This window comes from Aquarana catesbeiana, linkage group LG01, assembly GCF_042186555.1.
Source record: "Aquarana catesbeiana isolate 2022-GZ linkage group LG01, ASM4218655v1, whole genome shotgun sequence".
NCBI classification, from domain to species: Eukaryota; Metazoa; Chordata; class Amphibia; order Anura; family Ranidae; genus Aquarana; species Aquarana catesbeiana.
In genome coordinates this window covers 758,100,499-758,125,565 of record NC_133324.1, presented here as the reverse complement: position 1 = coordinate 758,125,565, position 25,067 = coordinate 758,100,499, and the positions used below count along the sequence as shown (strand labels likewise).

The 25,067-nt window shown below is 41.6% G+C and overlaps 1 protein-coding gene across 1 annotated transcript in view; it reads left to right on the top strand.

Annotated features, from left to right (window-relative positions):
* Positions 1-23,885, top strand: part of NAF1 (nuclear assembly factor 1 ribonucleoprotein) — a 107,742-nt gene extending 83,857 nt beyond the window's left edge. The window contains exons 7-9 of the mRNA XM_073606032.1: positions 6,300-6,351; positions 10,182-10,284; positions 23,170-23,885. Of these exons, the coding sequence (XP_073462133.1) occupies positions 6,300-6,351; positions 10,182-10,284; positions 23,170-23,624 (610 nt within the window). The 3' untranslated portion in view covers positions 23,625-23,885. The remainder of the gene's footprint in view (positions 1-6,299; positions 6,352-10,181; positions 10,285-23,169) is intronic.
* Positions 23,886-25,067: the final 1,182 nt, after the last annotated feature.

The window sequence follows — 25,067 nt, the reverse complement described above, 5'->3', positions numbered from 1 at the left end:
TAAAGAATAAAAAAAATATTATTGTAAAAAATTAAAATTGTAAATTAAAAAAAACAAACACACAGACACCGTTCACCCCCCCCTGAAAAAAAAGAAAGCATTGTTTAAAAAAAAAAAAAAAAAACACTGTCACGTGACATTAAAAAAAAAAGTATCGGTATCGGCGAGTACTTGAAAAAAAGTATCGGTACTTGTACTCGGTCCTAAAAAAAAAAGTGGTATCGGGACAACCCTATTGATTGGTTTGCGCAAAAGTTATAGCGTCTACAAAATAGGGGATAGATTTATGGCATTTTTATTTTTTTTTACTAGTTATGGTGGCGATCTGTGACTTTTATCGGGACTGCGACATTATGTCGGACATATCGGACACTTTTGACACATTTTTGGGACCATTTGCATTTATACAGCGCTCACTGCTATAAAAATGCACCGGTTACTGTGTACATGTCACTGACCAGAGAAGGGGTTAACACTAGAGGGTGATTAAGGGGTTAACTGTGTTGCCTATGTGTGTGTTGTAACTGTGGGGGATGGGACTGACTATAGGAGATGAGAGATCGCGGCTTCTCTCATCTCTCTCTCCTCACAGAACTGGGATGTGTGTGTGTTTACACGCACACGTCCCTGTTCTGCCTCTCATGCCTGTGATCACTCGTGTCCGGTGGTCGTTGCGCCCGACAGTCATGAGCATCGGCACCCCCGCTGTGCAGCGGGCGCACGCCTGCTATCCCGCTTAAAGGGAGGGACATACAGCTACGGCGCTTCGCGGGATCGTGCCGACCTGCAGCAGTATGACGGCGGCTGGTCGGCAAGTGGTTTAAGAGCAACTGTCATCTGTCCCGCAGCGGCTCCTCCTTTGACCCGCTGTTGACTCACCGACAATCCCATTCACTTTAATGGGACGGCTGGTGATGCTGCAGTGACACAACAAGGTGAGGTATGTGGGGGCAGCAGATGAGAGTATGCCCGCTAACAGGCGCTGCCCCGATGGATCTGAAATGACAGGTATTCTTTAACCACTTCCGGACCAGCTGCCACAGTTTTACTGCGGCAGGTTGGCTTGGCTGGGCAAATCGACATTACCTTACGTCACTTTTCCTTTTGGCCACTAGGGGCGCGAGTGCCCGGCAGGCACGATGACCACCGGGCACCCGTGATCGCTCGTGACAGAGCGAGAACCGGGATCTGCATGTGTAAAGGGGAGTAGAGACAGATCGTGTGTTCATACTAAGTATGAACACAGATCTCTCTCTCTCCTCCTATTTTTATCGGGACTGCGATATTGCGGAAGACAAATTGGACATTTTTGATTCATTTTTGGGACCATTGACCATTTTATACAGCGATCAGTGCTATAAAAATGCACTGATTACTCTATAAATTTCACTGCCTGGGAAGGGGTAAACACCCGGGGACAATCAAGGGGTTAACTGTGTTTTCTCACTGTAGGGGTGATGGGACTGTCTAGGAAACTGGGTCTCTTTTTTTTTTTTTTTTTTTTTTTTTTTTTTAATATGGCCTGCTGCTATTTTACTCCTCAAGAGAGGAATGAAGCACTTCAAGCTATGTGCAGAAAGATAACAAGGTTCCTCCTCACACTTAGAGCCTGGTACAGATGCATTATGCAAGCATACAGTTTTTAGTGTACATAGATTTGCAAAACAATGGGATAAAGGAATATTCCTGAACTCTCATGGTTACTGTGAAATTGTGTGAATGCATCAATGCAGTGCATGTTATCTCAGCTTGCCGAGCTTGGATTCATTGAATGAGTTTACCAAATATGTAAATATTGCAGAATATACAGCCTAATGCTACGTAAGCTCCATTCCATGCTGAAATAAACACATTTTTTATTATAAATAGAAAAGTATATTTACATAGATTTTTACTCCAAAAGCATTTTATTAAAATTTGATCAAAAGCTGAAAAAAAAATAAGATTAAAATATAAAAAAAGAAAAAAAATCGATTTTTATCCACCCTTCTCTGACTGAAGACCGAGGCAGTGCGCGCACCACCCAGTGGCTTTTGCATGAAATCCCTGTCAGGAACCATGGATCAGACGGAGACAGAAAATGCAGTAAAAATCTCACCTTTTTAATATGGTGGTAAAAATGGTGCAAATAGTAAACATAGTTAAAACATAGCCAGAGTTCAGTAATCAAAGCGGGTAGTCAGTGCAAGCCAGTAAATCAGGAAGCCAGAGAACAGCGCAGATGGAGACAGCAAACAGGATCAGGAACCAGAACTATATCAGCCAGGCAAGTCTTTAACAGGAACACAGCAAATAATCTTCAGATATGTTGACCAAGGCGAAGGCATGGGAGATATGAACCGGGCAGTTTAACCACTTGCCGCCCGCCCACCATCAAATGACGGCAGGGCGGTGCGGCTCTCATTCTGGGACGCTGTCCCAAAACCAGCTAGGACACGGCGCAGCCCCGATCTCTGTAAAGAGCCGCGTCCGCGCTGTGTGATCGGCTGTGACTAATCACAGCCGCTCACATGTAAACACAGAGATGCTGGTAATCAGCGCTCCTTGCCTCACACTGACAGTGTGTGGCGAGGAAGGACGATCAGCAGCATCTCCTTGCAGGGGACAACAAAATATGTAATCAGGGCACTGATCATCAGTGCCCTGATTACATTATAGCGCCTCCAGTGTCACCAATCCGTGCCCACCAGTGCCAGCAATCAGTGTCCACAAGGGCCACCAATGAGTGCCCATTAATGATGCCAGTCAGTGCTGGCTATCAGTGCTGCCTATCCATGCCCACCAGTGCCACCTATTAGTGCCCATCACTGCCGCCTATCTGTGCCACCTAATCGGTGCCCATAAGTGGCACCTCATCAATACCTACCAGTTCAGCCTATCTGTGCCGCCTCATCAGCGCACATCAGTGAAGGCGAAAAATTACTTATTTACAAAATTTACTGACAAACTAAATAAAAAAAATTCCTCATTTTATTTTTTACAAAAAAAAAAAAAAAACAGCAGTGATTAAATACCACAAAAAGAAAGCTCTGTTTGTGTAAAGAAAATGTTAAAAATGTCATTTGGGTACAGTGTAGTATGACCGCGCAATTGTCATTCAAAGTGTGACAGCGCTGAAAGCTGAAAAATGGCCTGGGCAGGAAGGGGGTGTAAGTGCCCTGTAGGAAGTGGTTAAATAGCCAGAAGGGTTGATGAGCAGGAAATGATCACCAGGTGAGGCACTAAGGAACGATGAGTGCTGGCAATTAACCCACAACTGTCAAGGAAGGGCTGAGCCCACCCCTTACAGTACCCGCTCCTCAACGACCCCTCACCCTTGGAGGGCTACTACATTAAGGGAAAACGTCTATGGAAAGCACGGAGGACAGGAGCATGTACTTCCGAGGATGAGGCCCAAGAGGGCTCCTCCGGACAGTACCCTTTCCAATGAACCAGGTACTATATGTGCCCATGGAACCTACGGGAGTCAATGATTGTATCTCATACTTCTCATGGTTCTCAACCTGAACTGGGCGAGGATGTGATATCGAGGTGGTGAAGCACCCACACCAAGGGTTTTAATAAGGAGACATGAAATACATTTGAAATATGCATGTTAGAAGGAAGGTCTAATGCGTAAGCCACTGGGTTGATCTTACAGAGAATACGGAAAGGCCCAATAAACCGTGGTGCCAGTTTCTGTGAGGGGTAACACAGAGTCGCTCACATCCACTTAATCATATGAAAAGCAGGTAGCACAAATTTGCTGGTGACACATGTAAATACAAAAACATATGTTAAAGTGCAGCGCTTCTCTAACAAAAGTTGTTTAAGAGAAGCGCTGAACTTTTATATATGCGTCTAAGTCTCCCTTGTCTCTGAAGCCCGGTTTGCATTCATATCGCACTCCAGAGGCTACTGACAGGCAATGTCAGGAAGGGATGTAACACCTTCTTACCGCCTGTTTTAACACCATTTTTGCACACAAACATGCCGCAGTGCATGTGGTTGTGGGTTGTTTGCGGGGGATTCCCCATCTACTTGAATGTGTAGCATTCGTCAGGCTTGCCGTCTGCGACTTGCTACGTGTCAGGTGAACTTTGTTGTGGGCATGAAGTGAAGCTTCGCAGCCCCAACTTGTATGCATACTCATCTGCGGCCTTTTGCAGTTTGGGGGAGGCAGTTTGCAGGCAGCAACAATGCGTCTCAACCACACATTTTTGCTGCCCCAAAACTGCAAGTCTAAACAAAGCCTTGGGTGGTAGTTTGAAAAGTAGTGTGTGCATTAGGGCTCGTTAACACTAGCTGTTGGGGGGCAGTAATGGTTGAGCCGCAGTTTTACGACCTCCCAACCACTCCCCCTTTAGCTGCAGAGGCAGCGGCCAGGGGTGTATACATACTGCAGCCACAATGGTTTGGTTTGTGGCCTTGGCAGGAATTCTCGCTCCATACTTATTATTTTGGTCTTGTTAGTAAATTTCTTTTGCTAGAAAAAAATTAAAAAGGCACACCTCGGTGATCTTTGATCTCTTCCACGTTGTTCAGGTAGATCTCCACCACATCCAAACATAGGAAGAAAAAAACATTTCCTTTTAGTAAACTTGAACTGAACAAAGGGAAAGAACAACAATATCTGGATTTAGATGAAAAGCAGAAACTACCTAAAGCAAGGAGGAAGTCCTGGGCCTCAACACTACCGTGTTCTTATGCAAATCCAAAGCAGGTTCTTTGCAGTATAACGCTGCCTGTTTAGACACTTGGCTCTCAGCGGTGATGGATACAATGAATGCCACCTTTATGTGTGAGTTTAGAGAGTAATGGCTCTTAATGGGTTCAAACAGTGGTTTCTGAAGTTCAAAGGTCATCATTTTGCTCTTCACCATTCGTGGACGTGACCTTTGCTTGCGTCCATCACTGTACTGCTCTTTCCAATAATTTTATGAAAGAACACATACCCAGCTTAACCTTAGATGTGCATCCCTGCTGGCCACTGGAGTGCTACAGACCTTAGCTGTGCAACCTGCTGATCACTTGCATGATTACAATGTATTAGAGTGCTTTCAACACTTGACAGCCTGAAGCAGGGTGAAGGTAAAGACAGAAAATCTAGTTAGTCTCCCCTGCGTACTACAACTTTTACTAAAGTATCAGAATATTTTTTACGGTTTCGTTTGTGTGCCTTTGATTTGGTGGCAAACGTTAATGTATATCTGATTTGGTTTAACCACTTGCCAACAGCGGTGGTAAAGAAGAAATCGTGACATCCTCACACGAGCTGGTTTCTTCACCGGTTTGCAATCTCAGAGGCCAGCATGGGCAGCTGGCTGTGACGTTTTCCCAAAGTTTCCAGAGGGGGTGGAGAGAGATTGGAGGAGGGGAACTTCTACTCAGATATCCTAGGTCAGGGGTAGAGAACCCTTCAGAGCTTGAGATCTACCTGGACAACATGGAGAAAATCAAAAAAGGGGGGGGGGGAGGATTTATGAACTGCACGCTTTAAGAAAATAAATATAAAAAAAAAAAGAACCTATCAAGCTTCTAATAAGAAGACGACATTCGACATGAACACACAGTATGTCACAGTAGCGTCCTCTGCTATCACCCCCCTCAAAACAGTGTGTTCTGCCCCAATTCACCTTAGCCCACCTACTGTAGTTTCCCCGGCCCCCCACAAAGTATCATCTACCCTCTGAAAGCAGTGTCCTCTGCCTCCCCATCCCCCAAAGCAGGGCAGGAGTGGGAGCTGCCAGAGTTAACTTTTCATTACAAGCTGGTGATTGGTTGCTAGGACCGACCAGTGTCCTAGCAACGAATATCCTGTTGGTTATTCTGAAAAGTTAACTCCAGCGGCTCCCGCTTCTGTCCTCCATCCAGCATTTTGCTGCCTCCCACTCTCTGCTCTGAACATGAAAGCGTTGGAAGCAGAACCACGTTCACAATCTACCTGCCGGCTGCCCGTGGTCGACCGTTAGATCGCGATCAGAGACTTGCTGAGCCCCGGCCTAGGCAATTTGAGTGGGTACCTGTCAAAACTATGTATCTGCTTCCCCCAAAAAAACTTCCAAATATGGGAGAGAAGGGTGGGGAGGAAAAGGCAGAGGGGAACTTCCCCATATGGATGAAGTTTCTTGCTTTAAACTTTTCCTGCTCGTACCAAAACAGAAAAAAAATTTGGGGGGTCTTGTGAACTTACTTTGTTTATGGTTAGCTTTTCTTGCTTTTTTTAATTTTATACACTTTCATGTATTCATGTTTTATTTATTTTCATCTCTTTAAACCTATCATTTCAATTTTATTTCTTTTTTTTTTTTTTTTTACAGGGATAAGGGGTCTGATGCTTCTTGGACGAATGATCAAGAACCACCAGCTGAGGTAAATTAAAAACATATCTATATACTGAGGAGCTGGGCATGCATTCAGACTGCTCAGCTAATTTCTGTCATTTGGAAGTAAACCTGAAAAAAGGAGGAACCCCCTAGGGGTGGGACTTTGAAGGCACTACCACATCAAGTTATAGAAAAAATATATTACATTTATTGGAAAAGACATAATAAAAAAAATATACAAATATAACACATGGTCCAGGATGCAATACAATGCACAGAAAAATGGCAAAGAGGAATGATACAACTCTTTGCCACTTTTACGAACATTGTATTGCATCCTTGACCATGATGCTACCAATGATGCCCTGGGCCTGCCCTCCAGCTTCTCTCAAAGCCTGAGCCTGCAGACTCAGCCTAGGCCTAGAATGTCAAGGGGGTGGGAGGCAAAAGAAAAATAATTAAAGTGAAATGGAGAAAAAAAAAAAAAACAGCGTTTCTGCTTGTTGGGGTTGAAACAGAGCAAACTCTCTTCTGGGAGTGAAGTTCTGCTTGAGGTGTTTGGATCAACGTTGAGGTGGCCTCCTCTGTGCCCACAATTACTGCCTGCCAGTGCCCACCAGTGCCACCTATCAATGCTCACCTGTGGTGCCAATCAGTGCCTCATCAGTGCTGCCTATCAGTGTAATCTACCAGTGCCAATCACTGCCACCTATTGGTGCCACCTATTATTGCCACTTCTCAGTGCCCACCAGTGCCACCTATCAATGCTCCTTCTCAGAGTCACCTCTCAGTGCCCACCAGTGCCGCCTTATCGGTGCCCATCAGTGCAGCCTCATCAGCGTACATCAATGAAGGAGAAAAATTACCTGTTTGCAAAATATTATAACAAAATATAAAAATATATCTTTTTTTTTTTTTTTTTTTTTTATTTTTTTAACAAAAATAAAAACTGCAGAGGTGATCAAATACCACCAAAAGAAAGCTCTTTGTGGGAAAAAATGATAAAAATTTTGTTTGGGTACAGTGGTATGACCGCGCAATTGTCATTCAAAGTGCATCAGCGCTAAAAATTGGTCTGGACAGGAGGGGGGTTTAAGTGCCCAGTAAGCAAGTGGTTAATGTATTTAAATCTGCTGGTACATTTAACACTACCCTCCCACCAGACTGACAGTGCTACTGTGCCTCCTCTGCTCATTCCTCCATAGTTGTGCCTCACTAATATAGGAGGTGTGTCACTGGCTAGTTTAAGGAGGTGAAAAAGACCAAAGAAAAGAAAACTGATACAGCCACCACATCTGATTGGTAAGCTGCAATATAATACATTTCGGTTTTGGGTTTAATACCACTTTAACTGCTGTTCAAAACCTACTGTATATACCGGCGTATAAGGCGACCCCCTAATTTTCCAGTTAAAACACAGGTTTTGGGCTATGCTCGCCGTATAAGACTACACCCCTTCCGAGGCACGCCATTTAAAAACATAACCATGTTGACGATGCTCATGCCCCATATCTGCTACATGATTTTCCAGTTCTGGCCAATGTGGGGTGCCTCTTCTTAATGCACACTTAATCCTTGCCATACTCTAATGCATCTTCATTTGCTTTCCAGTCTCGGACCATCTTTTCTGTTACTACATAATGTCTTGCATCAGCACAGTTATAATTTTCCTTGGCAAAGTTTCCGACTTTAAAGCGAAGCTCCAGCCAAAAGTGGAACTTCCGCTCATCGGATTCCTCCCCCCCTCCAGTGTCACAATTGGCACCTTTCAGGATACGCCACTCCCCCCCCCCCCCCCCCCCCCCGCTATCTGCTGGGAAACACAGGTCCCAGAGACAGCAGGGACCATCCGTATTGTGCTGCACGACTCACGCATGCGCAGTAGGGAACCGGGAAGTGAAGCCGCAAGCCTTCACTTTCTGATTCCCTTACCGAAGATGGAGGCGGCAGCACCCGAGGACCGAGAGACGGTTCGGCCTTGGGTGCCGACATCGCGGGCACCCTGGACAGGTGAGTGTCCATGTTTTAAAAATTAGCAGCTGCAGTATTTGTAGCCGCTGACTTTAAAAAAAAAAAAATTTTGGCGGAGCTCCGCTTTAAGCCTGAAATTTACTTCATATTTCCTTCTTTTTGCTGGTGGAGCCATGATGGGTTCTTGTCTACCAGCTGTTTTGTTTACACCCACATGGTGACGTAAAACTAATGTCAATCATTATCCACACAGGCAACGTCAGGATTTAAGGTTCACATTTTATACTCCGCGTATAAGACGATCCCCTTATATTTGGGGGATGTTTTTAAGTTAAAAAGTCGTCTTATACACCGGAATATACGGTAAATGATTAATGACTTTGGAAATATAGTATAAAAATACAAGCTTAGTGTAAATAACCTTAACATGTGCAATAATATACATCTACGTGTAAAGTATTGGAAAGCCTATAGTTTTTCTTTAAAACTTTTAGAAAACTTGCTTTATCCATAGCCAACATGGCCAACTCTTCTTTTTTTTTTTTTTCTTCACAATTTAGTTGGTCAACTCTTACCTAGAGGGGAAGAACATCTCCCAAAAGACTCAGAAGCACCATGCGGCTTCTGAAATTTTAATTTCTGCACACTTTTGGACATCAGCTCTAGCTTTTACGCACACATGCACTTGTTCCCAGAATCCTATAGCCCACCAAACTCAAGTCAAAGAGCTTATAATAATTAAAAACCAGCAAAGGTGGATTCTTGCCAATATAAAGTCTTGGAGATGTGTGGCATGTTGATCATTGAAGACTTTAATTCTGACTATATACAATTTTCAGGCAATTGCAACCTTTAAAACCAGCTTTTCCTGGATTGTGGTTCACTCCTTTTTTTTAACTCCTTTATTTTTATGATTTTTACAAAAACATATACCGCTGATCGAGAGGCACCTTGAATCGTATACATACTATTATAACATCTTTACAATGTCGTGTATAAATTCTCACTTAAATAACCTTCAATACATTATTATACCCAGTTCGTATTTACTTCCTTTAAAGAGGGAAAAAAGGAACATTTAGAAAACGCACAACTACTACCAATACCTCAGCTCCCTCTCCTCTGTCATTCTCTATCCTTTTGTGACCCCTCTATCCTTTTATAACCCCTCCCTCCCCTCTCTTCCCTCCTAATCTCCCTTTTAATAAAGGGCAATCTGTCCCTTCCATACACCATGTCTATTTGAATAACAGATATATTGTGTATTATTATTTCTCTGTTCTCACTCTTATTTGCCACTTCCCTTCGTCCTCTGCACTCCCCCCTTATTTTCCCGATAATATCCTCCTAGTCTTTGAATATGAACTCCTCTCCCTAATTATTGTGGTTCACTCCTAGTCCATTTTTCTGAACATGTCCTAAAGCCTCGTACACACGATCAGATTTTTGGACAACTGTTTGTCCGTTTTTTGTTGCATGCTAGTCTCATGTCGCAAGCGAAGAGGTTACTCACCATACGAAAATTTTCATGTAACAGAATACAACTTCAGAAGTGACGTAATGTGTTGAATAGTTTTGTATGTGTTCTTTTGTTTCTGAGCATGCGTAGTCCTGCTCTTACAATTTTTTGAGGACAATAATTGTGCTAATTAAACAAAATCTGATGTTGAGTTCACGTACGACAAATGTTATAGTCTGCACATCCAGCTTTTGTTGGATGAAAAATTAGAATTGGCTGTGGAAAGCACCGTACGAATGATCCGAAAATCGGCAAATCGTTGTACAAAATTTAACTTCCGATTTTGGGCCTAAAGCGTACCCTTTCCAGTGTGTTTTGGATGCCTATCTGTGATGAGATAAAAAAAAAAAAAATACTTTTTATGCAGCCAGTTTCATCTTCTGTAGGCATTGGATTACAGTGATGATGAAAAGGAAAAAGCAGCAAAGCAGAAGAAGAAATCCCAAAATCCAGGGAAAAAGAAGCAGAAACCAGAAAAAGAAAAAACATGTAAGTGTTACAGTAACTTTAAAAATGATTATCCTATTAAAGTAGTTTATGTGTCTATTTCTGTTATAACAAGGATAACACTGCTTTTTATAAACTAGCAATGAAATTTGGGGTGGGGGGATGTTTGTTTGCAAATTTAAAGTGATAACAAAGTCTCCTGTTTATTTTTTTGTTAAGAATAACAAACCTGTTATACTTGCCTGCTCTGTGCAGTGGTTTTGCACAGAGCAGCCCTGTTCCCCCTCTTTTGGGTCCCTCTTCGTTGCTCCTGGCCCCAACCTCCTGTTGAATGCCCTCACAGAAAGCAGCTTGCTATGGGGGGCACCCGAGCTGAGCCACAGCTCCCTGACATGGAGCCGAGACCAGGCCTCACGCCATTTCTCTCCTCATCGGCTGATTGACTTTGATTAACAGCAGCGGGAGGCAATGGTGCCACGCTGCTGTCTCGGCCTATGAGGAGGGGAGTTCCAGGCAGCTGAGATACTCCTACAACATCGTTGGATCTAGATGGGGCTCAGGTAAGTATTAGAGGGGCTGGGGGCTGCTGCACACAGGCTTTCTATCTTAATGCAAAGAATCCATTAAATTAAAAAAACCTTTTACCTGTACAATTACTTTAAGTATTTAGGAACAAGCAATGCAGCACACTGCTGTACATTGCCATGAATGAAGTGTACACTTTGTATGTTTTAAATAAAGTTCATACAAAAAATGGAGCCATGTAATGCGCTAAAATGCCTACCACAGTGAATTGTTCCAACAGCTCTGAACTAGGTGTCAGGACCTTTAGCAAAGAACTGCTGAGTTAAAATTTAAGACCCATAGCATGTCTATTGGACAGCTCTAGAATGCAATAAATTAACTAATACATACAAAAATCTGTAAAGCCTTAACCTAGAAAAAGATTGTACGTAGATAAAGTTCACATGGATTTGAAAAAAAGATGTTTTGCTGTAAACTGTTACCATCAGTAGGTTTTCTCTACAATTATATGGCTTCCTATTAGGGGTGCAACGGATCGTCACCGATCCGTGATCCGAACGGGCCAGGCTGTTCGGATCGGTACACCCGCGATCCGCGGAGCGCTCCGCGGCCTCGGGTTTTAGGAAAGGCCGCGGCTTCGGCCTAGCTCCGGAGCCGCGGCCATCTTGGTACACCCGGCGGGCTCAGCTGCGTGCTGACGTCATCACCCCGCCCTCAACTCGTGGGTCCGGCGGCTGGCTTGGCGGCGCCGGCTTCTCTTAACAGGTCAGACTAACAGCACTGTAATGTATACAGTGCGGGGGGGCGTGTGGCTGTATTACAGTGGAGGGGGGGCGTGTGGCTTTATTACAGTGGAGGGGGGGGGGGGGCGTGTGGCTGTATTACAGTGGGGGGGGGGGGGCGTGTGGCTGTATTACAGTGGAGGGGGGGCGTGTGGCTTTATTACAGTGGAGGGGGGGGGGGCGTGTGGCTGTATTACAGTGGGGGGGGGGGGGGGCGTGTGGATGTATTACAGTGGGGGGACATGTGGATGTATTACAGTGGGGGGACATGTGGATGTATTACAGTGGGGGGGACATGTGGATGTATTACAGTGGGGGGGACATGTGGATGTATTACAGTGGGGGGGACATGTGGATGTATTACAGTGGGGGGGACATGTGGATATATTACAGTGGGGGGGACATGTGGATATATTACAGTGGGGGGAGATGTGGATATATTACAGTGGGGAACATGTGGATATATTACAGTGGGGGAGATGTGGATATATATTTTTTTTGTTGATCCGAAAATGATCCGAAAATGATCCGATCCGTGACTCTGATCCGAGGAACGATCCGAACCGTGATTTTTTTGATCCGTTGCACCCCTACTTCCTATGTCTAGAGAGATTAATCTAAAGATGCTTTTAACATTTTTATTAAACAATTAAATTAACGAGTGCATAATTTCTTCAAGTTCATCCATAAGTTTACATATTGTCTTTCTTTTCAACCAATTTACCCAGCATACAATTCAAGAAAGCTTTGTCTTGTGCATTTAAAAAGAGAAAAAAATCTTGACAGGAAAACAGCCCTGTCATCTGGAATATGAGTATTTTAAAATAGAAAGTTGTGCATAGATGTCATATTGCCATGGTAACTACATAATGTGACACATTTAAATGATGCATTTTTAATCTGTTTGTACAAATTCATCTTTATTTAAATGGGAGATTTTCTGTGCATATTAATATGTACCCTTTGAAATATCTTTTCAGTAACCAATACCTTGTTTCTGTATGACCGTAACCTGCTGATTGTTAGGGATAAAACTTTTTTTTTTTTCCCTTGGACTATTGTATATATTATGAACAGATATTTGTGCCTTGCACTCCATCAGATATAGAAATGATACAGGAAACACACTAAGGATAAAAGCTGCAGCTTTCTGTAGGTTTCACGCTGTTGTAGAGACTCAACACCATGTCTATTTAATTTTCTGTGACATCCAACTAAAGTGTCGTCTTGACAGTTTCAGATTATATTATCGTCAGTTTGTCAAGAGCCATATTTGTATGCCAGGAATACAAATGGTTTAGAAAGATTCATGAAAAAAGGATTTAGTACAGTACTTGCCTATCGCTGTCCCCATGCTGCTAACTGCTGGTAAAAAAAAAAAAAAATTCCTGCATCAGAGACACTTCTGGGTGTACCGGATACCTGTTTCTCTGCTGTGTGCTGTGGTTCCACCTGACGGCCTTGACATTTATCTCTGTCCTTTTAGTGAAAGGTCAGTGGATGGAACCGAAGAGTGCAGTGGGGATCCCAGGCATCCCACCCTCCCAGCAAGTGTAGGGTGCAAAAGATTCTTTAGACAGTGGTATCTCCCAAATACAGAAAAGATTGCCAGCACTGGGAGCAGGACAGGTAGGTGTAAAATTTACATAAAAACAGAATGCAATGATTTTCAAATCTCGTAAACCCATGTTTTATTCACAATAGAAAACCTATCAAATGTATAAATTGTACCAGTTTACGAAAAAAAAATATTTTGAAGTTGCTGGCAGCAACACGTCCCAAAGTTGGGACAGGGCAACAAAAAGCTGGCAAAGTAAGTCCCCTTTCACACTGGGCAGAATCTGATTTGCTCAGTTTCCGCAGAGCAGACACGGACAAAGCCCACTCTGCTCTATGGGCGGCCAGGTGTAAACAGACTGGCTGTCAGTTTACATCCAACTGCCTTCTGATCAATCCACTTAGACTGATGGGGCAGATCCCCTTATTTTTGATTTTTTTTTTTTCTTGACTGGATCAGATTGGATGTAGGCAGGTATAAACTGACACAAGTCTGTTTACACCCGCTGGTCCATATGGTTACTTGGACCATCTAAAAAACTGACGGACGGACCTGATTGGATCACCTATGTAGTACCGCATGTAAGTGGTACTTTTGTAACTCACTCGGTTAATTGGAAACAGGTCAGTAACATGATTGGGTTTAAAAAAACCATTGTACGGAGTCAAAATGTCTCAGATGGGCAGAGGTTCTTCAATCTGAAAAGCTGCATCTAAAGAACAATTCCAGAATAATGTTCCTCACTGTAAAATTGTAAAGATTTTAAATATATCATCTACAGTTCATATTATCAAAAGATTCAGGGTATCTGAAAAAGTCTCTGTGGACAAGGCCAAAACAAAATATTGGGTGCCCATAATCTTCAGGCCCTCAGATGGCACAGGCATGATTCTGTGATGGACATCACTGCATGGGCTCAGAAATGCTTCCAAAAATCACTGTCTGTGAGCACAGTTTGCTGTGCCATCTACAATGCAAGTGTATGCTCTATGATGGAAAGAAGCCATATCCAGAAATAGCGCCATCTTCTCTGGGCCAAAGCTCATTTAAAATGGCCTTTTGTAAAGTGGAAAAGTGTTCTGTGGTCAGACAAATCAAACTTCGTCATTCTTTTTGGCAGCTTTGGGGCACCACATCCTCTTGACTAAAGAGGAAAGGGGACCTATCGACTTGTTATCAGCACTTAGTCCAAAAGCCTAAATCTCTGATGGTATGGGGATACATTAGCGTATGGATTGGGCAGCTTGCACATCTGGAAAAGCACAATTAATGCTGAAAGATATATCCAGGTTTTAGAGCAGCATATGCTCCCATCAAGACAATGTGGTTAATTTACTAAAGGCAAATCCACTCTGCACTGCAAGTGCAGTTGCTGTAAATCTGAGGAGAAGCTCTGCTGATTTTATCATCCAATCATGTACAAGCAAAAATGCTGTTTATTTTCCTTGCATGTCCCCCTCAGATCTACAATGACTGTACTCCCAAGTGCACTTGCAGTGCAAAGTGGATTTGCCTTCAATAAATAAATCCCAATGTCTGTTCAGGGAAGGCCTTGTGTATTTCAGCAGGACTATGCTAAACTGTATTTATGACAGCAGTATGGCTTCGTAGTAGAGGAGTGCTTAACTTGCCTGCCTGCAGTCCAGACCTTTCACCAATTGAAAATATTTGGTGCATCTTGAAATAAAAAGTATAACAAAAGATTGAGGAATGTTGAGCAGTTAGTATATCGGGCAAGAATGGGACAGCAATCCTCTCACAAAACTTCAGCAACCGATCTCCAGTTCCCAAACGTTTACAGAGTGCTATCAAAAAAGGGGATGCAACACCGTGGTAAACATGACCCTGTCTCAACTCTTTTGACATGTTTCTTCTATTAATTTCAGTTACCGAGTTCTTTTTCTCAAAATGGTACATTTTCTAAGTTAAAACATATCAAATGTTTAAACTTTGTGAATAAAGGAGGGTTTATGAGAGAGAGCATCCCCAATATTTGTGCAATTGGGGTTGTACAATTCTTTTTCTTGCTGCAATTTTTATTTTAATTAAAGTTGTGACATTCTCTTGTAAACCTTTCATGCACCTTGGCAATGCATTCTAATGCATATATTGTAACAACCATACATCACTAGATGTTAAATTTTGCTTAAAACTGTATGTCAAAATTAGTAGATCTAGGAACAAACAGCTAAAGCAAATGTACAAATATCTATTATTCCTGTGGGTCAGCCTAGATTGTTTTTACCTCCAAAGATTTCCCTAGTACTCAGGGACTCCACCTGTCACATGACAGCACAAATAGGGAGTGTTGTGGTTAAGCTTGACTTAACCCCTTCCCGCGTACCGTACGCAGATATGCGTACTCGGCTTTCTTGGGTTATACCGGGATGATGCCCGCAGCTGCAGGCATCATCCCGGTACCGTTGTTTACAGCGGGCGATCGGCTACCCGTGTATAACAACTGATGCGGCTAAAAGCCGCTCGGTTGTTATACCGGAGGAGCGGGAGGGGACATCCCCCCCCCCTCCTGCCGCTGTTACCGGGCCTCCCGTGTGATCGGGAGGCCCGGTGTCCAATCGGGTACCTTCGGCGGCTGGGAGTGGGCTGGAACGAAGCTGTGAGCGGCTTCGTTCCAGCCTTCTTGTTGTAAACGCGGAAGCGACGTCATGACGTCACTTCCCGTTTACTCGGCTGCCAATGGCGCCGAATTTTAAAAAGTACACAGTATTCAGAATCACCGTTTTCGGCGATCTGAATACTGTGAAGTGTAAAGGAGGGATGGGGGGTCTTTTAGACCCCCCATCCCTCCATAAAGAGTACCTGTCACCACCTATTACTGTCACAAGGGATGTTTACATTCCTTGTGACAGCAATAAAAGTAAAAAAAAAAAAAAAAATTTTTTAAAACACAATTTATAAAGTAAAAAAATAAATAAAAAAAAAAAAAAAATTTTAGAGTGCCCCTGTCCCCGCGAGCTCGTGCAGCGAAGAAAACGCATACGGAAGTTGCGCCCGCATATGTAAACGGTGTTCAAACCACACATGTGAGGTATCGCCGCAATCGTCAGAGCGAGAGCAATAATTCTAGCCCTAGACCTCCTCTGTAACTTAAACCTGGTAACCGTAAAAAATTTTTAAAGCGTCGCCTATGGAAATTCATAGGTACCGTAGTTTGTCGCCATTCCACGAGTGCGTGCAATTATAAAGGGTGACATGTTTGGTATCTATTTATTCGGCGTAACATCATCTTTCACATTATACAAAAAAATTGGGGTAACTTTACTGTTTGGATTTTTTAAAATTCATGAAAGTGTCCCTTTTCCAAAAATTTGCGTTTAAAACACCGCTGCACAAATACCGTGTGATAAAAAATATTGCAACAATCGCCATTTTATTCTCTAGATTCCCTGCTAAAAAAATATATATAATGTTTGGGAACTCTAAGTAATTTTCTAGCAAAAAATATCGATTTTATCTTGTAAACACCAAATTTCAAAAATAGGCTTAGTCATGAAAGGGTTAATATCAAAAAGTAGAAATTTGCATTTAAATTCAGATGCCTGGATCTACACATTTGGTTTTGGTAAGTGTGTTTTTTTTTTTTTTTTTTCTGAAGCCAACTTCTACTTCTGCAGTTTCTTTCATTTGTTCACTATGTTTTGCCTGAGTTTGTGACTGGGTTACATCTGAAGTAGCGCTGCACAATTAATCGTTAAAAGATTTTTAATGTCGATTTGACCCCCCCTACACACAAACACACGATCTTAATCCAGCATTTTCACGATTCATGTAAAAAGTGCAGATTAGTTCCCCTGCTCACAGCTGTCAAAAAAAGCAGCTAGCAATATTTATCAAAATTATATGCAAAACCCTGCGAGCCACTTACGGATAAATGCCTACAGAATGATAAGTGAACAGTGGAGACCAGCTGCAAACACTCAGTCACGTTCCATATTCGTGCAAAGTATTAAGGATAAAAACAATGTGTCTGCGCTAGAAGAAATCGCTACACTCAAAGTGCAGTATTAATAAACATAAACAACATAAGTGTTGATATAAATGTGCATGCGTGAAAATACCCCTAGGTGCTAAGGTATAAAGTGCACAGTGCTATGTAAAACACAGAATGTGAGTGATCAAACAAAACAACATATCAATTAAAATATCAAATAAAAATGCAAGAGGATATAACAAATAGTGAATAAATGAAGTCCAAAATCGTGTGTATCCAATGATATAAAAGTGCCCAAATAAATTAGTCCAAAGATTTGGTGAATTTCACATATCCTATCTTCCAAAATGTGCCACCAAGAAACATGCTGTGGTGTCTTCCAGCCGCCCCCACAGGTGTATATGCTCACCTTCCTATGTGTGACACAGCGATTAAACTATGTCAAACAAAGCCTTGGAGCCACTCCTGTGCTCATTAGGAACCAGCTGTGCAAACTTCCAATGTTCTCAAATGGAGATGGTTTATGCAAGAGAAAAAAACTCCATAGCGCAATATGTAGGTATAAAGGATTTTAATCAAATAATTAACTCCCTTAGCTGGGGTACTCACATATTGTGGGTGCGTGAGTGCACCATCCTTAACAAGCATAAAACGGTCAATCTCTCGGTGTGGCGTGCGGTGTGGCGTATGTAACGAAAAACTCCTTCTCTCTCTCTGCCGACAGCTCCGTCCAGGGGAGGGGCCTGGACGGAGCTGTCGGCAGAGAGAGAGAAGGAGTTTTTCGTTACATACGCCACACCGCACGCCACACCGAGAGATTGACCGTTTTATGCTTGTTAAGGATGGTGCACTCACGCACCCACAATATGTGAGTACCCCAGCTAAGGGAGTTAATTATTTGATTAAAATCCTTTATACCTACATATTGCGCTATGGAGTTTTTTTCTCTTGCATAAACCATCTCCATTTGAGAACATTGGAAGTTTGCACAGCTGGTTCCTAATGAGCACAGGAGTGGCTCCAAGGCTTTGTTTGACATAGTTTAATCGCTGTGTCACACATAGGAAGGTGAGCATATACACCTGTGGGGGCGGCTGGAAGACACCACAGCATGTTTCTTGGTGGCACATTTTGGAAGATAGGATATGTGAAATTCACCAAATCTTTGGACTAATTTATTTGGGCACTTTTATATCATTGGATACACACGATTTTGGACTTCATTTATTCACTATTTGTTATATCCTCTTGCATTTTTATTTGATATTTTAATTGATATGTTGTTTTGTTTGATCACTCACATTCTGTGTTTTACATAGCACTGTGCACTTTATACCTTAGCACCTAGGGGTATTTTCACGCATGCACATTTATATCAACACTTATGTTGTTTATGTTTATTAATACTGCACTTTGAGTGTAGCGATTTCTTCTAGCGCAGACACATTGTTTTTATCCTTAGCAATATTTATCAACAACATTGCTCAGTGCTGAAAGAGACAGATGAAATGAAACATTGTATCTTTCGGTTTATTCATTTACAGGTCAAAGGGATGAACTTTGTTCTGCAAATTAAGTCAGTTTAAAACAACCTTGTCAAGTAAAACAAAAATGTATTTATTTTTTTTATCAAATTGTTCCTCTGTTTAAACCCTTATTAACTCTTAGGGCACTTTCAGACTGGGGTGTTGGGGGCGTCGGCGGTAAAGCTTTATTGTCATTTTAGCGGCGCTTTTTGGCTGCTAGCGGGGCCCTTTTATTCCCCGCTAGCAACCGAAAAGGGGTTAAAAGCGCCGCTGCAGAAGCGATTTGCAGGCACTACGGTGGCGCTGCCCATTGATTTCAATGGGCAGGGGCGCTTAGAAGCGGTGTATACACCGCTCCTAAAGCACTGCAAACATGCTGCTTGCAGGTCTTTTTTTTTTTTTTTTACGTTCCACAAGCGCACCGCTCCAGTATGAAAGCAGAGGTGCTTTACAGGCACTATCTTTAGCGCTATAGCACCTGTAAAGCGCCTCAGTGTGAAAGTAGCCTTAATTTACTCCTAGTCAGCCTTAACTCCTTAATCACCTTCTCCATGTAATTATTATTTTCCTGCTGATTTTTATTTTTTTTTTTTATTCACTTCTGTTTTATAAGCTATTAATATTAAAGCTTTTTTTATGCTTTGTTTGTTATTTTTACAGCTTTAACATCTATTTACACGTTTCTCATTTAAAAAAGTGCAAAATAAAAAATATTTAATTTGTAAAATAACTGTTCAATGCTTTGTACCATTGCTGATTACTGAAATGTAAACAAAGTTGTGGTAGGTATCAGTAATCGGCGAGTACTTACAAAAAAAAAAGACCCTGATATAACTTTAATGGTAATTGTTTTATTTCTTTACACATTAAATTATTTTTCATTACGTTTCTTTAAATTTAAAATTGGAGCAGAGTATTCTGTCTTTATTTTACTGCCATGTTGTTTGAAAACCAAATGTTCAGGGATTGTAAATCTTTAAAGTTATTAATAATTGTGGGAGAATCGTGATCTTTATTTTAAGCAAAAAAAAAAAAAATGTGATTCTCATTTTATCCAGAATCGTGCAGCTCTAATCTGAAGTAAACCGGTCATGTAGAAAGTACAAGTGTTTCCTCCTGAAAATACTAGTTGCATGGCTGCCATAAAAACATTGATTCAAAGCAAGGTATACAAAGGAAGTTCAGACTTTACTCTGGGCTTTGATTGGCATAAAAAGAATTGCTTGCTAGCACTCTATACAGGCAGTCCCCGGGTTACAAACAAGATAGGGTTTGTAGGTTTGTTCTTAAGTTGAATTTGTTTGTAAGTCGGCACAAGTACATTTTTTTTTAAGTGTAGCTCCAGCCAAAAAAATAATTTTTAAGTTTTTTTGGCCAGCATAGGGGTGTATGTTGATGAAAAGTTTAAGTTGGTAGCATTCAAGATGGGAAAAAAAAAACACCCAGGGATGAATGAACTAATTTATCTGAAAATGTGTCTGTATAATTAATTTATGTAATTAACAGTCTAGCCTATATAAGTAACAAATTATGTTTCACACAGTTGAATAATAGTAGATAACCGCACCAGGATAACACAATTAAGCGCTCATTTAATGTACACACAGCACCCCATATTGACAGAAAAACACAGAATTGTTGACATTTTTGCAGATTTATTAAAAAGAAAAACTGAAATATCACAAGTATTCAGACCCTTTGCTCAGTATTTAGTAGAAGCACCCTTTTGATCTAATACAGCCATGAGTCTTTTTGGGAAAGATGCAACAAGTTTTTCACACCTGGATTTAGGGATCCTCTGCCATTCCTCCTTGCAGATCCTCTCCAGTTCTGTCAGGTTGGATGGTAAACGTTGGTGGACAGCCATTTTTAGGTCTCTCCAGAGATGCTCAATTGGGTTTAAGTCAGGGCTCTGGCTGGGACATCCAAGAACAGTCACGGAGTTGTTGTGAAGCCACTCCTTCGTTATTTTAGCTGTGTGCTTAGGGTCATTGTCTTGTTGGAAGGTAAATCTTTGGCCCAGTCTGAGGTCCTTAGCACTCTGGAGAAGGTTTTCATCCAGGATATCCCTGTACTTGGCCGCATTCATCTTTCCCTCGATTGCAACCAGTCGTCCTGTCCCTGCAGCCGAAAAATACCTGTTGGGACTGTATTGGACAGGTGATGAGCAGTGCCTGGTTTTCTCCACACATACCTCTTAGAATGAAGGCCAAAAAGTTCTATCTTGGTCTCATCAGACCAGAGAATCTTATTTCTCACCATCTTGGAGTCCTTCAGGTGTTTTTTTAGCAAACGCCATGCGGACTTTCATGTGTCTTGCACTGAGGAGAGGCTTCTGTCGGGCCACTCTGCCATAAAGCCCCGACTGGTGGAGGGCTGCAGTGATTGTTGACTTTCTACAACTTTCTCCCATCTCCCGACTGCATCTCTGGAGCTCAGCCACTGTGATCTTTTGGTTCTTCTTTACCTCTCTCACCAAGGCTCTTCTCCCCCGATAGCTCAGTTTGGCCGGACGGCCAGCTCTAGGAAGGGTTCTGGTCATCCCAAATGTCTTCCATTTAAGGATTATGGAGGCCACTGTGCACTTTGGAACCTTAAGTGCAGCAAAAATTTTTTGTAACCCCGGCCAGATCCTTGCCACAATTCTGTCTCTGAGCTCTTCAGGCAGTTCCTTTGACCTCATGATTCTCATTTGCTCTGACATGCACTGTGAGCTGTAAGGTCTTATATAGACAGGTGTGTGGCTTTCCTAATCAAGTCCAACCAGTATAGTCACACAGCTGGACTCAAATGAAGGTGTAGAACCATCTCAAGGATAATCAGAAGAAATCACCTGAGCAGCACCTGAGTTAAATATATGAGTGTCACAGCAAAGAGTCTGAATACTTAGGACCATGTGATATTTCAGATTTTCTTTTTTAATAAATCTGCAAAAATGTCAACAATTCTGTGTTTTTCTGCCAATATGGGGTGCTGTGTGTACATTAATGAGGAAAAAAATGAACTTAAATGATCTTAGCAAATGGCTGCAATGTAACAAAGAGTGAAAAATTTAAGAGGGTCTGAATACTTTCCGTCCCCACTGTGTGTGTGTGTGTGTGTATATATATATATATATATATATATATAATCTCTATCTATCTATGTGTGTATGTATGTATCTCTCAATTGCATGCATAGATGGGTTTAAACAAATCTGTCTTGCAAAAAAAAAAAAAAAACACCCCTTACTATACAGGCAGTCCCTGAGTTACGAACGGCCTCAAATGCCGGCCACTTGTGCTCCACGCTGGTCCTGGATACCTCCGGACACATCCCATACTGCAGTACACTTACAAATGCAGTGTTGCGACTTAAGAACAACTTCGACTTATGAACAAACCTACAGTCCCTATTGTGTTCGTAACTCGAGGACTTCCTGTACAATGAAAAACTAGCTCTAGTGCTGAGAAATCAGATACAGCCAGCTGGAAACATTGCAGAAATGACCATAAAAGGTATCTGAATAACAGTGTAAAAACTGCAGTGAAGGAGGGCTTTCGTAGTGGAGTAAGTAAAAACGATTTATTAAATAAAAGCATAATAAACACTCAATAGGAGTTGCACTCACAAAAGCAAGGCCAGCCCCACATGGATCAAATTTCGGCCGATTCAGCAGGGCCCGGCCGAGATTCATTTAACATATGGGTAGGCTGATCCATAAGTCGACTTGGGTACAACAATTCTATTGGATTTACTACATTCCATTTAATGCCTGCAGCTGTAGCCGCTAGCAGTAATCATTGCGTTCTGCTGGCCAGGAAGGCTTCCCACGGTGGAGAGTAAGAAAGTAGTCATCTATGGGCTGCTCAACACTACATATCCACCTTAACAGGATAATGTTTGTAATCAGTCCAGCGATCAACACTCTCAGAAGGGTAGTGAGCACCTCTAGGCTGTGACAGATGCTGCTTGTCAGTAGCTGTGTTTAACCCTAGTAGTTAACAAATAGTCTTTTGAACTTGAAGAGAATCTTTTCAGTTCGAAACACAGGTAGCACAATTGTTTGGTTTTAATGACGTGGTTTCCAAATTGATTGGACGTTCACATTTTGTTTTACTACTCAACAAGACAGTCACTTGGAACAATTTTGCAGCTTGTAAAGACTGAACGCTTTCCTTTTTTTAAGGCCAGGGACTGTGTAGGGATGCCCCAGAGCCTCCCCCTTTTAAAAACAAAAAAACACTGTGACATCACTTATAATTCTGTCCCCATGGGTTCCCCTCAAAATAACAGCTTAAACCCCTGTTTAGTTTGCCTGCAAAAAAAACTTGATACTTAACTCGGCCTTTCTGAAATCAGTCCTCCAGGGCAGGTTTTCCAGGACCCTTCACAAACCTAAAAGATAAAAAAGTTTTGCAATTGGTGGTTCGCTATACACTCTAGATGTTCTTTCCTAGAAGTGTTGAGTGTGTGTACTGTTGGTGGTATGTTGAAGGATGCAGTTGAAAAATTCTGACTTCGTAGTTGCGTTTTTAAAAGCACATTCCTAAAATATTGTTAACAGTAAGTTTTTTTTTTTTTTTTTTTTTCCCTTCAAAACAGCATCTTCACAGGAGTCTAACCAGAATTATGGGGGCCAGAAATTTTCAAGACCCTACTCAAGAAATGGTTCTGCACCACGCTTCTCCAGTGGGCGAGGTTCTCACATGCATGTAAATACATTTAGACAACATCAAGAGCAGTACTTTCCACCGCAGTTTCCGGGACCACATATGCACCAACATTACGCCTACCATAATACTGGTCCTCAAGATTATTCTATGACCTATGCAAATAATGGTCACCAACCTCCACCTCCTCATTTCTATGGACACTATCAAAATATGCAGAATTACCCTACTCCTCCTTTTCCTCCTCCGAACATGGTTTGGCCTGAACAAAATATGCATTTTTCCTATATGCAGAATTACCATCAGCCCCCACCACCTCCCCCTCCTCCTCCCCCTCCTCATCCCAACCAGGGAGAGTCAAACTATTCTAATGGGACTCATTCCTGAACTGAAAAGTACTTGGTACTTGTTAACTGCCATTATTAGCAAGATGCTATGAGATTTTTATAGAGTTTTTCTTCATTTTTTTTTTTTTTTAATACATGTAAATAGCATCAAAGTGGTTTAGAGGAATTGTCTAATTTTGTAATCCTGTTATAAATTCAGATTTTGTATTTAAATAATAACACTGATCAATGGTTTTCTGTTAAAGCCCAATTCCAGACATTTTTTTTGTTATCTTGGGAAATAAATACTTACTGTCCATGATATTGTTGGCCATATTTTATCTCTGCCTGTCTCTGTATAGCAGGACAAAAATAACGAGCATCTATCGGGGAGACCGGAAGACACCGTAATGATCTGACAATTTTATTTTTACCCTTGTGCATTTTTACTGTAAAAAATAGTGTTTTGTATCAGTTCGCCAACTGGATATTCTCTCATCACTTTCTGCTCTTACAGTAAATTAGGGTAAATATCGTTCATGGGAACACAAACCACAAATGAAAAAGAGGATCTATTCCTTCAAAAACGAATTAAAAAAAAAAAATTGGGTTAGGCTTTAAAGTCAGAATGTCCAATCTGCAGTTGTTTATAGCTTATACAGCACTGGATAGTTTTTGGTGTGTATCTTGGCAACATGCAATTTTTACTGAGTATTTTATTTAGAAAAGACAACTTTTCCATGTCTGGGAGACATTCTGCTTACATCATACTTTCATTATTGTAACAGCAAGATTTATGGTAAAAAATATGTTTACAAAATATTCTGTTACAAAAAAAACACATACAAATATATTTGTGTAACAGAATGTTATTTGCGTGTTGCATAAAGTGAATCTGGGAAAAAATATTAAAATGTATAGGTCTCTTTTCTTTGTTCTTTTTAGAGATTTCTTCTTTCGGAGCAGTAATAACTGCCTTTTTTTTTTTCGGCTAGCCTGCATCCCATATAGATTGTCATCCCATACAGATTAAAGTGGTTGTAAACCTCCAGTAATGAAATCTGAACAAAACACATATCTGTAGTGTTTTCCCGGCACATGAGATAACTTTGTGAAGGGAGCTCAGCACACAGCTTGCCTATTTAGAATACAGCTCTGTATCCTTCCTTTGCAGTGTGTGTCCCTTTCCTCCAGTCAGCTCTCACACATTAACTGCAGCTCTCCACCCCCTCCTCTCTGCTCCTCACAGACGCAGAAGGACTTGGCTACAGGGATGAAGGGATAGCTGCAGATAAACAAATAAGTAAAACTTATGTGGAAGGATTGTGTAACACTTGAAGCTATTCACTTCACTGGGTATATGAGAGGGTTTACAACCACTTTAATGTATACTTGGTGCTAAAAGCAATTCTGTACTGAACTTTAAGTTAACAAACTAAAAGCAGAGTTGCATAGTATGGAACATGAGGTATCTCAACTTAACTTAATCATTATGCTACGGCTA